The sequence below is a fragment of the Channa argus genome, chromosome 8 (assembly GCF_033026475.1).
Source record: "Channa argus isolate prfri chromosome 8, Channa argus male v1.0, whole genome shotgun sequence".
NCBI classification, from domain to species: domain Eukaryota; kingdom Metazoa; phylum Chordata; class Actinopteri; order Anabantiformes; family Channidae; genus Channa; species Channa argus.
Window position 1 is genome coordinate 3,149,246 of NC_090204.1, and position 16,899 is coordinate 3,166,144.

The following is a 16,899-nucleotide window of genomic DNA, read 5'->3' on the forward strand; positions in this document are numbered from 1 at the left end:
ACACGTAGCCATGGATGCTTAAACAATATTGGCTTTGCCTTTTGCAGTACCTCAGTATTTTAGCTTCCATCACAGTTAAACATTTTTCCAACGCACTTCTCCATGAGTTGAAGGTTTAAGAAAAAGAAGTCAGCTCTGAAAGTCCCCAGTGTAAAGAGCTCATTATCTCCCCTCAGTGTCACAGACCACAGGCGGGGAAGCTGTCAGTCCGCTGCAGGACACGGGGTGGGGGGAAGCTGACTTATAGTTTTTACTGCTGATCTACACGTCAGGTCACGCTCTCACAGGTGAGTCCTGCACAGGCTACGTGACTCAGCCAATTAGCGCGGGACGGTGTGTTCTCGGTTCCCAACACTCAAAACATTGACGCGTGGAGCTGTGGGCTGAGTCCAATTGCATCACCGGCACTCGGGGTGGAGGGGAGGGGGAGGCATTTCAGCAGCTCGCCGCGGAGAACACAAGATATATCAACCTCTGACACAGACCTTCAGAGGCTTCAGACACGACCGGAGCTGAACTGATGGACATGCATTCATCCAAAAGCATGAAGACACCAAAGACTTGGTCCTGCAACATAAAGGTAGGCATCACTACTGGTCTGCACGCGACTATCAAATGACCATCAGCATGCAGCACTTGTTTTCCCTGTGGTCTCTATGTAACTATCCGGAGTAGATGCGTTTTTGGAGAATCATGTAAACTATAATGTTGTTTGTGAAAACCTGAGGACAGTGTCTTTTGTGTAGTGCTGCCTTCACGCTCTTACTGATAAAGAACTAATTCGATTGCACTAATTAGGGTCTTTTCAGGATCCCTGAAATTAACCTGAAACAATGTTTTAGTTTAGGTTTTTCTGTTTGTTAGCTCCAGCTGTTCGGAGAACTGCAAGTGAATCGCCGTGGTGCTGCTACTGTGGATGGTTTAAGATCCCAGAGGAATGTTAAGGCCGATTAAAAAACAAAATCATTAGGAAAACGATAATATGGTATTTTAATAAAAATGTTCATAATTAGAAAAAACATCATAAATCAGTTTTTTCCTTCAATATTCTGAGAAGCATTTGTCAGCACAAAATCTTACATTCACACTTGTGCAAAGCAAAGCAGTATTTTATCAAGTAAATAATCAGAGAAATTGAAACAGGAGAATGTTTGGCATTTGGCTTTTATGAAATTATTATTGAAAGAGCTTCAGTTTAATTTTCTATCTCACTACTTGTTGCAGCTGTAGAAATATCATTACCCTTCTCTTTTGATAGGGGAAATTGTTTTACAGGTTTTGTTTTTTTGTTTTTAGAATTCAATTCCTTTAGTTGGTTCTAACATCATTTTCATGTGTTTAGTTAGAGCGTCATGTTCAAATGTCGGTGTAATTACTGCACTGTAGCATTAAAAGTCTCACTGAGCTGAAGGAGACGTTTCAGCCGCTGCACCTCACGCTGAGCGGTTGTACTTTTCAGGATGGCAATAATGAGAAAGAAACAATTTGTTCCAGGTGAGTAATAGTCAGACAAACTTGCATGTTGCACCGGCTGCTTTTGTCTCCTTTGTCATGTGATGACAAATGTTCTGTGTTCTGCAAGTCTGGAGGAGGCAACTTGAGCAACTTCTAAGTTTCCACTGGGTGAAGGTTTCTTTGAGTGTTTACCTTCAGCATTCTCACACAGACTGTGGTGGGTCCAGTTACTGCACGTCTTTACTTTTTTAGACCCCCCCACTGTGTTGACATCAAGATGTCCAAATATAGAGTGGTGGGTGGTGGATGGGGAAACTGTGGATGGCTCATCCTAAAGAGGCCACACTGCACAGCATGAATGTACCTGGAGTTCAGACCTATGTTATGATGTGAAATAATGGGAGTGGTTCCTAATAAGCCAAGTCAGTAGCAGATAAAATGTCAGTAAGTCGATTGCTATGGCAGTGAGAGGTGAAAGCAGAGGAGTATCTTTCAAACTGTTTTGCGTCAAACTGTAAAACCAGAGCTCTCGATTAGCGTTGGCTTCCTCTCTAACAATTGCAGCAAAATAGTAGAAAATTGGCCTGAGCCGCTTTTCACATGAAACCAAATTATTTTGCGCTGAGCACGGCCAGCTGGTCCACAACAGCTTCACAGGGAGCAGTCATGTGCATCCATCTTATATTCTTGACACCGGTACATCGAGTACAGCGCTTTGTTCTCTTTTGCTTAGTTTGATCAGGACATTCTGTTTGTTTTTTTTTCCCAAACTTTGAACTTATCTACCGTGGGCTACACCCAGTCTGCACCCGGGTTACACCATCAAGTTCACTTTTAAGAATATCTGTCAACATCTGAGCCAAGTTTCTGCTCAGGGGCGCAGAAGTGTTCGTTTCCTGTTGGGCAAGACAGGTTTGAAAGCTCTTAGCTCCTGTTCATGCATCTCCACAGCTCGCGGCTTTGTCGCCATTTTTCACTTAGGGACATGCACCACTTCACATTTGTGCTGAGAGCCTGACGAGAAGATGGATACCGCTCTCGTGTCGGCCCGTTGAATGTGGAATCTCTGCACAAAGACTTGCTGTGGAGAACAGCCATGCTGGTTGTGACTGAAGCACGAATAATCTCCCACAGCAGCTCTAAAGTTCACAGCTTATGTAACACATTCTATCTTACTGCTACAATCTGGACTAAGGGTTAAAACCACAGGTTGTAGTTTTACAGGAGGTAAATACTGCAGCAGTCACTGGGACCTCGTGATGTGAACAAAAATCCAAATCACTGTTTTGGAGCAGCAGTTAATCGGGCACCTTACCTCACATCAAACCACTACCAGTCATGTTTCCTCTTAGGTTTTTAACGGATTAAACTAAAATGACAGGATTCACTGTAACATGAGAACTACAGAGCCTCAGAGGTTCAGGGCTCCTACCTGTGCACAGAAGCAGGCTTGACCTTCTGTCTCTTTCTGCTAAGACAAGCAAACACTGTGTTGCGCATATGAAGAAAAATGCGTCATTTTATAGACGCAAGTGTATCAATCATCTTCTGCTGAATGTGTAATTTGCAGAACAGCGCACTATCGCTTCAATTCTACAAAAAGGAAAAAAAAAATGCTCCTTTGTTCGTGATGCTATTGTGCAGAAAGCCTGTTTTATGTGGGTTTCACAATGAAGGGAGGTGATTCTGTGGCGATCGCTTTTTATAAATACCCTGAGAGGCTTCGTTCACTCAGCCTTTTTTCTTTCTTTTATTTTTAGACTCAGTGGCTCAAGCATTTGTTGTTTTGATTTGCTCGTGGATATCTGTGCATAAGTAGCGCTCTGTAATTGTAACACACATCCCTGAAATAAAGGCATTTGAAATTCAAGTGTGAACTTCCCTCAATTCTTGCCCTCGCAGCAGGGTTGAAGGCTGGGACAATAACTCCCAGACAGATGGAGCTGAGAACGGGTAAATATGTCCATAATCCATGGAGAATCCAACCCTGCACAGCCACTTTTCCTGCCTACAAACATCAAATAGGCTTAAATCGCTTGTATTAACTGTGAGGACAAACAATAAATCCTGCTTCTTCCCAGTGTGACACAGTGTTGACACACGGCAGTGTCAGTTTGTAATGCAGGAAAAATATGCTGTGGAACATTCCCTCATCAAAATAAATGACCTGCTCTATTTTATCGCAAATAACAAATGGAATTCATGGATTACGTGTGTGTGTGTAGAGAAACTGTCTTGCTACTATTTAAGCCAAGTTGTCACAAAGCCAAAGATTTGTCTCTGCAACATGATATTTGTATCGGACCTTATCAGCAACACAAATATGACTGCAACTTAAAGGCTGAAGTGGATTTCAGACTGGCCTGAAGCTGTGGTTAACAAAACCTTTTTTTTTTGTTTGTTTCTTTTTTGTTTTAATCTACATTGCAAACAAAAGAGCGCCTTTGCCTGTCTGAGCAAACAGACTGTGGAATCATTTAGATAATTGAAGCCCATTTGATGCAGAATGAGGATGAATTATTAGCAACAGTGTCAAAGCACCTATTGTGTTTGCTAACCAACCATAAAGCCAGGCTTTAATAGGAGCATTAGATGTTCTGAGTTGAATGCAGAGTTTATTCTCCCTCAGTCGACCTGGCAGCCGGTAAACAAACGTAGAGCTGAGATTTATCACTGTTTTCGTGGCAAAGTCACTCTTAATCTCAACACGTATCTTAAGCATCATTGATGCATTCAGGGCAGAGTAAAAACATGTCTGTGAACACATCTGTGAGTGTGAAGAGAAACCTCCCTGAGACAGGGCAGGCAGCATCAGATGAAGTTAAGTAACTGGCGGAGAACAAAACCTCCTCAATGAATCACACATTTCATTACTCTTCTGGAGGTGCTGTTTGGCTTTTTGAGAAACCAGATGAATTACTGCTTTGGAATCAGACACCACCATCTGTCATACTGATAATTAATTGAGGATTTGCTCCAGCTCCTGTTGCAGTATTAATATGCACTATTTCTTATATCTAATGATCCAGTAAACCATGACTTAAGGGTGTTTTGACATGATCAAAACAGGCCTTTTGATTGGCTGCTGGGGAGTCACAGTTGTGCCCAGCATCAGGTCATGTGACACGGAGTCCTATGAATGAAGGTGTAAATGCTTGTGAAATCACGGGGAAAAGACGTCAGAATGACGGCGCATTTGCATTGTTTTTAATGAACGTCTCCTTCGCTTTTGATGATTCATTCTTTCGAGACGAGCACAGCCGAGTCATGTCACGTTAGTTAGTTTAAGATTTCGTCCTTCCTGCTTTTCACACAAGACAATATAACTTCCTTCATGTGCAGGTGAACACTAAATGTCATCTGAGTACGTTGCCAGGTTGGGAAAAACACAGGACAATGAATTGTTCTCTGTTCCTTGGAACCTTAGATCTCTGGAGGAATGTATCAGGAGTTTGTTCTGCTCCCATATGAGTGGAGCCAAGTGTCTCAGTTGAAAATGCTCCACGTAGACACAAGCAACATCTATGACTGTGATCTTTTTTGTTCTGGCTTCGTCTCTGATTTGTGGTGTATAAAGAAAGTTTAGAGCAGTTTATTTGAGCAAGCAATTCCGTCTCAGTGTGATCGAACCTTTTCGCCGGATACGGTCACGGGTCAGAGCATTTCCAACCCTTCTTTCAGCTTTTACCTGTTTGATTGGGCTCTCTGTTAGCTGCCCCCAATGTGAGAGCTGTTCATCCTCATCATGTGCCACTATTTCTCTTTTTGTCTGTCCTAGTTGTTCGTCCTGTGCCACGGCCTCCTGCAGCTCTCTCAGTTGCTCTACAGTGCCTACTTCAAGAGCACCATCACCACAATCGAGAGACGCTATGGCCTCAGCAGCTTCTCCTCAGGAACCATTTCCTCTCTTCACGAGGTGGGTGCCAACAATAACATACCCTCACACAATTTGAGATCCTGATAGCTTTTTTTTTTTTTTTTTTTTTTTTTAAGGATCCTGAAAGAAAAAAAAAAGGAATTGCAGAATAAGCAACATATAAGAATAACACTTCCTGACAATTCAAGCGGGACTCCAATATTGTGGAGCATTTTATTGCAGATGCAGGAGGCAGGAATAATGAAAGAATGTTTGGTACGTGCTCATCACACAGGGAGTCGGATGTGTTTACGCTCAAGTGGGATTTAAATACAACGCACAGATGATTGTTTTCCAGGAATTTTTTTTTCAGTAAGCTCTAAGTAAATCTGACCTTTCCTGCCCTTTAGCCGGTTGTAGTTCTGATTTATTCAGATCAGAAGGTGTCAGGATGTGGCTACACTTTGGATTTCAGTGTAATTACTCACATCCGAATTCAATGTGTGAGAAACACAGAGCAAACAAAGCAAACTCTTTCTTTTTCTGGCCCAAACTTTTCCATTTTGATTCACTTTTATCACTTTTTTAGCATCATTTCCAAAGTTATGAACAGGGTGGAGCATTTAGCAGCTAAAGAGCTACAGCCATTGGCGACCTCACGACTCCATACTTTACTCAGTGATGTTGTGTGGGGTAGAGAAAATATCTTCTGCTGGATAATAGGATTACAGCTGATTTCCCAGCTATGCATTGGGGAAACTCTGTGCCTGCTAAAGACCTCCATGCTTCCTGCAGGTGTAGGTACTGGTGGAGAACAACACAGAGCACAAAGAAGAGTGGCTGCCTCAGACTTACAGATAATGTAGCTAGAATCCAATTGTTTTTAAGGAGTTTGCCCCATTATATAATCTGCAAGGTTTGTGTTTACAGCCTCCCACTGCCCTCTAGTGGCTAAAGTGGCTTTAAAATGGGGGACTTCTCTCCTCATCTACAGTATGTGTCATTTAGATCAACGGCTTTCAGTTTGTCCCTTCAGGGGTCGCCACAGCGAAACATGTTCCGCACGTTGATCTGGCCCTTCTTGCCACAACCCTCCCATTTGGGACCGGCACCTTTGGTGGCTGGGTGGGGCCACAACTGGCGGGATGGGATTCGAGCCCACGGCCTTCTGCATCCCAACCCAATTATCCACCAGGCCCACTACATGTCATCCCTTTGTTAAACATTCATACACAACGTGTATGACACCATGTTCAAGTTGTGTCTGGGTTGTGTACAGACTCCATTAAGTCTGCGTTACAGCACGACCCTGATCACTGCCATATTTGGTCCAATGGCAATGCTAGAAAACTGTGGAGCCTGGGACCTAACATGCTGAGTGTGAATGGATTGATTTGAAAAGTGTGATGTCCTACAGAGAGAAAATGCCTCTGGACTGGGTCCTCTCTGAAATGTGTGTCTGTGTCTTTTAGGTCAGTAACGGTGTGCTGATCGTGTTTGTGAGCTACTTTGGAAGCCGAGTTCACCGCCCTCGTGTCATTGGAATTGGTGGACTACTGATGACCATCAGTGCCGTGATCCTGACCTTACCTCACTTTTTGTCCCAGCGCTACGAATATGACTCCATTTTGCACAGTAAGACAAAGCCACTGCTTCTCTGTCTCCACTCGCACTGCTGTGACAGCTAATGTGACTCAGTCCAGAGCAGGGGACTCGTGAATGTACAAATATGTCAATGCAATTTATGACTTTACTTAAGCGTTAGTCTCACGTCGAATCCCTCCTCAGCAAAGCCTCCATAGCACTCAGCAGGAGTCAAACAAGTGTCTGCTGTTTGGCTCACTGCGTTCTGCCACAAATGGTGCATTAAGAAAGGATCCTGGTGCTCTGCAGCTGAACTTTTGCACAAATCACAAGGAAATATATAGTCTCGTTGTACTTGTTGAAAGTTAAGGAGATTAATCCCTCCCCGGGCATTTAATTTGTAATAACAATCTCCCTTCTTTTCAGTTTGCCCCCAGACAAAGTGCCTTAGCGTCACACAGAGCATCTGTGAGGGGTCAGAGAAGCTTCAGGAAATTAAAGTGGTTGGACATCTGCACTCACTAGCTTGTCACTAATTATTGCTCTCCTCCTCCTCCCCCATCCCCCCCCACTCTCCAATCCATGTGCGATCCAGGTCGTCACGACATTTGCAACCTGCAGCAAAACTCGAGCAACTCCGAGTCCTGCGGTCGAGATGAAAGCAGGCGTCTGAAAGACACCAACAACCTGTGGCTGCTCATGGCCACCGCTCAGCTGCTCTTCGGTGTGGGCTCGGTGCCCATCCAGCCCTTTGGGATTTCCTACATAGACGATTTTGCAGGGCCTTTGAACTCCCCTCTTTACATAGGTGAATGACCTGTAGTTCAGAAATCAATTTATTAAGATAAATAGAGCACAGTGTGACCTACATGGGATTATTGTTATGGTGTAACAATTACAAAAGCTATTTTATATGCAAGTGTTTTTTTTTTTTTTACCATAGCCTTTTGTGACCTTTGACTTACTGTAATCTGAGTGGTTTTCAGAAACTGAGGTTTATTGATTGGACATGTCACATAACAAAACAGAGATGAAGTTTTGTGTTATTGATCAAAACGTGCTTTTCAGATTCTGTTGTTTAGGAGAATTGGGCAGAAACAATTCGGAAACGTGTTTTTCATTTACACATCCAAACATTCTGCCTCTCTGTCTGTCAGATTTTCAGTTTTGAGCTCATACAAAGGCAATTTCCAACAATCAAAACCAAACAATTAATGGCTTTTCCCCATTTTCCGTTTTTTCCATCTTTTCTCCCAAATTACTGACATCACCAGTGTTATTGTCTGAGCTTTAAATGTACTCAGCACTGTGTCATATAATCAAAACTCAGTGCGTCCCCAGCTTCAATCAAGATAAGAATCGACAGACATTTGATTCCATCGCTAAGATAAAGAAACTTTTTCCTCAGTCTTCTTATCAGCAGATAAAAAGGGTGGGGAAATGATTGTGGTCTTTCTGTATAAATTCTGTCTGCGAACAGCGGCCTATAAGCTCTGCCTCACCGCTTCCCTTTTCGTTCACAGCCATCCTGTTTGCAGTATCAGTGTTCGGGCCCTCTTTTGCCTACCTGCTGGGCTCAGTCATATTGCAGATCTATGTGGATGTGGACAAAACTGGCCTAGGTATTGACTGTGTCATTTTAAAATGGATCAAGCACCACAGATCCTTCACTGTTGTGGATTGAGACCGAGTATTATCTGCTTTTCCCTGCAGGAGAAGCAACAGAGTTGAGACCCAGTGATCCACGCTGGGTCGGCGCCTGGTGGATGGGCCTGCTCATTATTACCGGCTGCCTGCTTCTCACGTCCATCCCCTACTTCTTCTTCCCGCGTAGAATGCCTACAGAAGACAATGTAAGACACGGTCTTTCTCGCAGAGATAAGACACAAATGTCATTAATGAATAAAAATTCATTTGATTCAAGTATTATCATGTTTAAGAATTTGTGATGGTAAGATTTAGTGTGGTTACACATTTTAACTACTGTATAACTCGTTTTCTACTGACACCTCCTGGCACAAGTCAGCACTGCAAGGTGTCCCAGCCCCTAACAGAGGCCTCAAATTCAGAGCAATTTTACACTAATCTCAGGGAAATTTGGATATAATTTTTGAATATAAGTATAATGGCTTTTTTATTGATTGATTATATTGATCTGATTTAAAAGTATTGTAATCCTAGTATAAATTAATTATTAACAAAAGATGAAACTCCTCCAATTTATATCAGGCAAGATATGATCACACAAATGGTTGCAGATAGCCCCATTGACAAATAATAACTATTTAAGGTTAGTATAATTATTTTGTTCATATTAATTTTGGATGACAGTTATACATCCCCTAGTTAGATAGCAGATGGAGTAAATCTAGTTTGCAGTAAAATAAAAAATAGATAAAACCTGCTGTTGGTGAATAGACATGGTTTCATAAATGGTTGAAATAAGGAGCTAAAATAATCAAGAAGTTGTTCATAAATTCAGTTTCTGCCTTTTCATAGTGACAAATTTGAACAAATTCACCTAAACGCTGGCATTTCATTTATAACCACTAATAAATTTGTAACTAACACATCCAACACCTGACACGTTGAGCAGTGAGAGCACATTTGTACATCGCACAATACGTTTTAATGCTATAACATGTTGGTGTCCTTTAAAATAGTTAATGGAATCTTCCACTGCGGTGTTTGACGCACACAATTTGGCTAATTTGTCAATTCGGTCCTATGTTCCCAAATTACATGAGGAGACGGGGGGTTGTCGTAGGACAGTCTTGAATAAAGGAAACAAGAAAAGCAAGAGAGGAAACAAGAGAAAGAAGCTACTGTAATTTAACTGATGAATCAAGTCCTCAGGGCTGATTTGACACTGCCGCCATGTTAATTGCACGCCTAATGAATAGCAAACTCAAACTCTAGTTGACTTGTTATTTTTGCAAAACAGAGGCTTTAATTATGGATGCACATCTGCTCCTTAACTCTAACGTTGTACTGCATGTTGTTTTACAGGTGACTGGAAGTGAGATTGACATAAATGATGACTTCAAGAAGCCAGATACCTCTTTAATTGATTTCCTGAAGAGTAAGTTTATTATATTGACACTGCAAAATACACAGACTTAACATACTGTAAGTGCACTTTGCAGACATGTTGTATGACAGGTGCAAGTCTTATCCTGTACTAATCATTTTCTGGATGTGTTTGTCTCTAACCAGTGTTTCCCAGAATGTTTGTCCACCTCCTGTTGAGCCCTCTCTTTCTGATCCTGGTCCTGGCCCAGTGCTGCTTCTCGTCAGTGATGGCGGGACTTTCCACATTCCTGACCAAGTTTCTGGAGCGACAGTACAGCACCTCGGCCGCCTACGGCAGCCTGCTAGTAGGTGGGTACTCCAGGATTGCAAATATGAAGACTTCAGGCAAAGCTCCTATAAAAGATCATACCTGGGCATTGAAGATATATAAACATATAGTGAAATGCTGCATGATATTAAAGAAAAGGATGTTTCTGGTTCCCAGGTGCATTGAATCTACCAGCAGTAGCAGTGGGAATGCTGGTTGGTGGGGTTATCATGAAGAAGGCAGGTCTCTCTCTGAAGACCATCCCACGTTTTTGTGTGGTCATGCTCACCATGTCCACTATCCTCTGTATCCCTCTCTTCTTCATGGGCTGTCCCACCCCAGACGTCTCAGGGATCAATGATAAACAAGTGAACCAGGATAGGTGAGTTCAGCAGAGCTGTGTCTTAGAGGAGTTGCAGAGTCACCCATCCTTAACTTACAATATGACGCTCAGGGATCAGCCTTTCTCAAGAGGAGATTTCACATTATTCAAGCTAATTTTCTCCACCTCCAAACTCCTTTGGCTCATTATTTTTATTATAATTTGAAATGGATTAAAAATCCTAGTATATACATTTTCCACGAGAACCTGTAAGGCAAAATGCTTTTCTTTGGCTCTGCTCAACCGGCACAAACATAACATGGACATTTGTCCCAGCTTGTTCTGTCTAGTAGACTCTATCTTTCTCTCTCTTCTCTCCACAGTTCCAGTTGTTACTTCAACTGCTCCTGTCCCCCTACGGCCTTCAATCCAGTGTGTGGGTCTGATGGTGTTGAGTACATTTCTCCTTGTCATGCAGGCTGCACCAACTACACCAAAGACCCCAACAACACCCACAGGGTTCAGGTCAGTGCCTCCTTGCAGTTTAAGAATTACAGAAAAGCATCAGCAGTAATCAGTGAAATTGTGCATGTAAGATCCACCATGAGACACTTTGTTTTCACAGCAGAGAATAAAGTTCAAAGCTTTTTATTTTCCAGCATGGAGTGGAGGCATAAGCATTTACATTCTGTCCTATCACAGTATCTGTAAATAAGCCTAAAAGGATGTAATTAACCTTTAACTGAATAAAATACCATCAACATGGAACGAGAGTCTGTGTCAAACCTTTGCTCTTTCGGGGGTAAACTTTTCTCTTAGAGGTTTCTATTCAGTTCCAGGAAGATGCTTTGAACAGGAACTTACTTTGACCCTATATGCCTCTTTAGATTTTAGACACAAATTGGATCGTGTTTCAGCACGGCAGAATTTAAACTTAATGACCTATTTGCTGTGTGGAGCTTGAAATGATCAAGAAAATTAATATTCTAGACCTACATAAAATCTGCCAAGGCTCCCAGTCTGTGAGAAGACAGTGACTGCTCTGCTCCCACTGGGACACAAGTGGCTCACAATCAATGTCTAATCAATCCTTAGAAGTCACTGCGCATATACTGTGGGAGGTGTTCTGAGGAACACAACGTCAGCATTTAAACGTCACAGCTTGTGAATAATCACCCAGTGGGAGGACTGTGTGACTGTTAATAGAGTATTAGTCAGTTTTGAGTGAGAACATTAACCCACTGTGTAATAATCGAGCAAAACAGAGATGGCTACGGATGACTTGGATTATTTTCTCTCTTGTTAACTCAGATGTCCAAATGGCCAGTAGACCTACTGTACTAAAAAGTAGCTATAATGGAATAGCTTTAATACAGTTTAACATCTAGTTTAAATGTCAAAAAGCAACAGATCAGCGACGTTTTCAGAAATCCATTAGAATCTCTGCAAAACTACCCCTACTGTCATATTTTAATCTTTACTCAAAAAGACACACAGCTTTGTGTTAAGCAGGGAGAAACCGCTAGTCTAAAGCTTAGTATTTAAAATGTTATGTTATGTCTCCCTTTTACTCTGTACAAAAACTCCAGGGTGGCTGGAGCCGATCCCTGCTATCATAGGGTCAGAGGGGGGGCTACATCCCGGACAGGTCACCACTCTATCTCAGGGCCAGCACACAGAGACACACACAGACAGACAACCATTTATGTTCACATTCACACCTATGGGCAATTTTAGAGCCACTAATTAACCTAACATCCATGTCTTTGGACTGTGGGAGGAGAGCGAAGTATCTAAGGAAACCCATGCAAGCATGGCGAGAACATGCACACGCCACATAGAAAGGCCAACGTCGGTCAGGGACGCTAACCCACAACTTTCTAGCTGTGAGTCAGGACCATTAACCAATCCACCATCGTGCTGCCCAAAACTGAAATTTAAAAAATGAATATTTGTACTAAAATGTACAGGAAGTTAGGTTCTCATATGTCCTGTATGTTCAGTTAACCCAACTGACTGCAGCTTCATTATTACACACAGAAAAAAAGAAATAATCTTCTCTCCCAGTTCTCCACGTGAAGAGATGCATTTTGTTCAAGTTTTAGAGGCTATAAAGATAGAATTTGCTCAAATTAAGTATCGCCTCAAACATAGAGAGAAACATAATTACAGAAAAGACCATTAATATTCCCCTTTGCTTTCTTTCTGGGTACAGCAATATACCAACTGCACTTGTGTAAGTGGGAGCCAGCGTGTTGCCCATCCCAATCCGTGTCCAAACGACTGCTCTCATCTGCTTCTGCCTGTCATACTCGTGATAGCGCTGGCATCGGTGATCGCTTGCCTCACTCACAACCCTATGTACATGATGGTGCTCAGGTATAGCAGTGCATACATGTTTTTGTTGTATTTTTGAAATGTTAAAATGAATTCAAAGTCACGCTGTTGTGTTTTACACTTTATAATTTATACTAATTTCTAAAAGTGGCTTGGCTGGACAATTTCTTGCCAGGAACTGCTACTTGTGTTTTTACAAGTCAGTGTAGGCAGTTCTTGAAGTCTATAAAAAGTCAAACACAGAACTTAATAGGTAAATCAAGTAAAATGGATCCTCAATGTAGGCAAGCTAAACACAGGTTGGAACATTTGATGAGAAATACGTTTCTCAAAGCTCTACAGCTGTTTTGTAACATATGATAAAATGTAGCTGTCAAATGTTGTATTGTATTCAAGAATAACATACAGAACTACTGTTCATTTCAGATCTGTTCCCTCTGAAGAAAAGTCATTTGCTGTAGGAATCCAATTTTTACTCATGAGAGTGTTGGGTAAGTCTATGTATGTAGTTCTCCCAGCTGAGGAGGCATTGAAAACATTGAATTACTGTAATCAGTGCTATGATCAATTTATCCATGTATTACTTTTAACAAAGATAATTTGAAGAGTGCATTGCCCTCTAGTGGCTGTAGCTTAAGCATATGGGAATGGTTGTTGACCTTGAACACTCTCTCTTTCTTCCTCTCTCTCAGCCTGGCTACCAGCCCCTGCTCTCTTTGGGATAGCCATTGATTCCTCGTGTGTCTTTTGGAAACAGTTGTGCGGCAAGCCTTTTAGTTGTGGTTACTATGACAACGACACCTTAAGAAACAGGTTAGAAGACTTTTCACACACAAGCCACAAACACAGATGGAGAACTGCCACATCACTGCTGACAAGCACTTGTCTTTATTTGTTTGATCCCCGCAGATACTTTGGCCTACAGGTGGGCTATAAGGTAATGGGCATCGTTCTGCTTGTGTTGCTCGGGTGGAAGGTGCACCGTACCCAGGAATACAGCCTGGAGAAGAGGCCAGAAAGTCTACTGTGACCCTGCTGTGATTTTCTGTTGAGAGCTTGGCTGTTGTGTAAAACATTTTGAAGAAGAGGGTGATGAGCAAAGCTGTGTCAGTGGGAGAAAGCCACAGTCAAGATGAGCTTACACTGACCTCAATATCTGTAGGCCCACTTTCCTTCCTAGAGGTCCACTGGTTGGAGTTGGCATCTAGACTTCAAATGACAATATTTTTTATGTTTTTGAAAGCTTTAAGGCTTATGATTGGAATCACTCCAACATTATGACCAACAAGACAAGAGAGAAAACATCTCTCTTTTGTGGTACCTCACAACATTTCTGTGTGTCTGATACAATGCAGAGAGTCTGACTGATCGTTGAACAACAGATAAATATCTTTGTATATACAACCCCAACTCCAAGGAAATTGGGATGATGTGTAAAACGTAAATAACAAGCGAATGCAATGATTTGCAAATCTCATCAACCCATAATTTATTCACAGTGAACCATAAATAACATATCAGATGTTGAAACTGAGATATTTTACCATTTCATGGAAATAATAGGCTCATTTTGAATTTGATGGCAGCAACACACCTCAAAAAGGTCGGAACAGTGGCAACAAAGGCAGAGTGTCACCAATCTGTGACCAAATTATGGAACAATTTCAGAAAACTGTTCCTTAATCTTAAATTGCGAAGACTTTGAAGATCCCACCATCTACAATATGTAATACCACCAAAAGATCCAGAGAAACAGGAGGAATCTCTGTGTGCAGGGGACAAGGCCGAAGGTCAAGACTGGATGTGCGTGATCCCTCAGGTGTCACTGCATTAAAAACAGGCAGGACATCACTGCATGGTCTCAGGAACACTTCACTGTCTGTGAACACACTTCACTGTGAAATCCACAAATGTAAGTTAAAGCTGTATTATGCAAAGAAGAAGCCGGATGTGAACATGATCCAGAAATGCCACCATGTTCTCTGAGCCAAAGCTCATTTAAAATGGTCTGAGGCAAAATGGAAAACTGTTCTGTGATCAGATGAATCCAAATTTGAATTTCTTTTTGGAAACCATGGACACTGTACTGTGGACTAAAGAGGAGAGGGACCATCCAGCTTGTTATCAGCAGACAGTTCAAAAGCCTGCATCTCTGATGGTATGGGGGTGCATTAGTGGCTATGGCGTGAGCAGCTGAATGCTGAAAAGTAAATAAAGGTTTTAGAGCAACATATGCTCCCATGCAGACAACATCTCTTTCAGGGAAGACCTTGCATATTTCAGCAAGACAATGCAAAACCATATACTGAGTCCATCACAACAGCATGGCTTTATAGGAGAAGAGTCTAGGTGCTGAACTGCCCTCCCTGCAGAACAGACATTTCATCAATAGAAAACATTTGGTGCATCATAAAACATAACGGCAACAAAGGCCCAGGACTGATGAGCAGCTAGAATTCTGCATCAGACAAGAAAGTGACAACATTCCTCTCCTACAACTCCTGCAACTGGTTTTCTCTCTTCCCAGATGTTTACAGACAGTTGCTAAAAGAATAGGGGATGCTACACATGGTAAACATCAACCTGTTCCAACTTTTTTGAGAGGTGTTGCTGCCATCAAATTCAAAATGAGCTAATAGTTTCCATGAAATGGTAAAATGTCTCAGTTTCAACACTGTTTATGTTCTATTGTGAATAAAATATGGGTTGAAGAGATTTGTAAATCATTGCATTCTGTATTTATTTGACATTTTACACTTCATCCTAACTTCTTCGGAATTGGGGTTGTAACTTGTTCCTATAAGATAGAGAACTGTTCAGGTTTCTATTTCCAGTGGGAACATACTCTGTAACTAATTAACTGTATAGCTTAATATTTAAGTTTATTTTTATAGAGGTTTGTCTCATACACAGAGACATCTGCAATACTCATTTTATATATGATCACGTATGACATGTGATTTAATTGCTAATGCTAATCCATTTTTAGATATCAAGTACATATACTTCAATTCAAATAAACACACACATTATGCTTGTTATTGGTGTGCTTATGGTTATCATTATCATGGAGTGCATAATGCGCACTGTAAATGACTGGTTAATAAATAATATACAAAAAACAAGTCTGTATAATGTAGCCTGAATTGTTTTTTGTCCTTATTTGTATGCGATTACCCACAGGGCAAAGTAGAGAAAAGGTGCGCCAGGGGTCTGGGGCCTGAAATGTCCTATGTTTATTACATGGCAGTTGGTTTTAGTATTTTAATAATTTTCATATTAAATTCTTCAGGGAATTTGCAGCAGTACTGTGTTGCAAACTTAAAAGTAGGACTCAAAGGATTTAGAGTAGGATATACAATACAATGAGAAAGCCCTTTTTTGTATAAAATAACATTTTGACCTTTGACTTGTTCTGATTTTGATTTGTCTCTAACATAAAATTACATCCATGTTTACATTAAAATATCACAGATTGCCCACACTTTATTGTTCAGCTGAACATCTGTTTGCTTTTCATGGCTTGGGGAAAACTTTTGGACCATGAATGTAAAATTTGAAATGTGTGGACATTTACCCAGCACGAGAAAAGGCTATGAAAATGCTTTCCGCTGTATTAAATGTAGGATCCAGTGATTATGTAGCTCAATCTAAACTAAAAAACATTGATCCATTTTCATTTATTGTGTGTAGTGTCTGCATGTGTGTGTGCGTCCATTCATGGAACAATGATAGCTTATTCCTGACTATTGACAGACATGTACTCATGAACTTTAATAGTTTTAAGTGACATTACAAACAAACAAAGAAAAGTAAGCACCGTATGGTTTTGGCATCTGGTAGCATGGAAACATATGAATTTGTATCCCATTTTCCTTTACTCCACTGAGACCATTGCATGATGACTTTAATTTTAAAAGTAAAATTACACACACCTGTGAACATATGTATCAGTGTGGTAATACTTTTGTAGTGAACAAAGAAAAGAAGTACGAACAGACAGAG

At 41.3% G+C, this 16,899-nt stretch overlaps 1 protein-coding gene across 1 annotated transcript; it reads left to right on the forward strand.

The window, feature by feature from the left end:
• Window positions 1-420: 420 nt before the first annotated feature.
• On the forward strand, window positions 421-16,019 carry slco2a1 (solute carrier organic anion transporter family, member 2A1). The gene is made up of 14 exons (XM_067513592.1): window positions 421-580; window positions 5,234-5,371; window positions 6,784-6,946; window positions 7,491-7,703; window positions 8,419-8,517; window positions 8,609-8,748; window positions 9,905-9,977; window positions 10,112-10,276; window positions 10,413-10,617; window positions 10,941-11,082; window positions 12,773-12,936; window positions 13,321-13,385; window positions 13,587-13,707; window positions 13,804-16,019. Exons 1-14 carry the CDS (start codon window positions 521-523, stop codon window positions 13,922-13,924), a joined length of 1,869 nt encoding a protein of 622 aa, XP_067369693.1. The 5' UTR covers window positions 421-520; the 3' UTR covers window positions 13,925-16,019.
• Window positions 16,020-16,899: the final 880 nt, after the last annotated feature.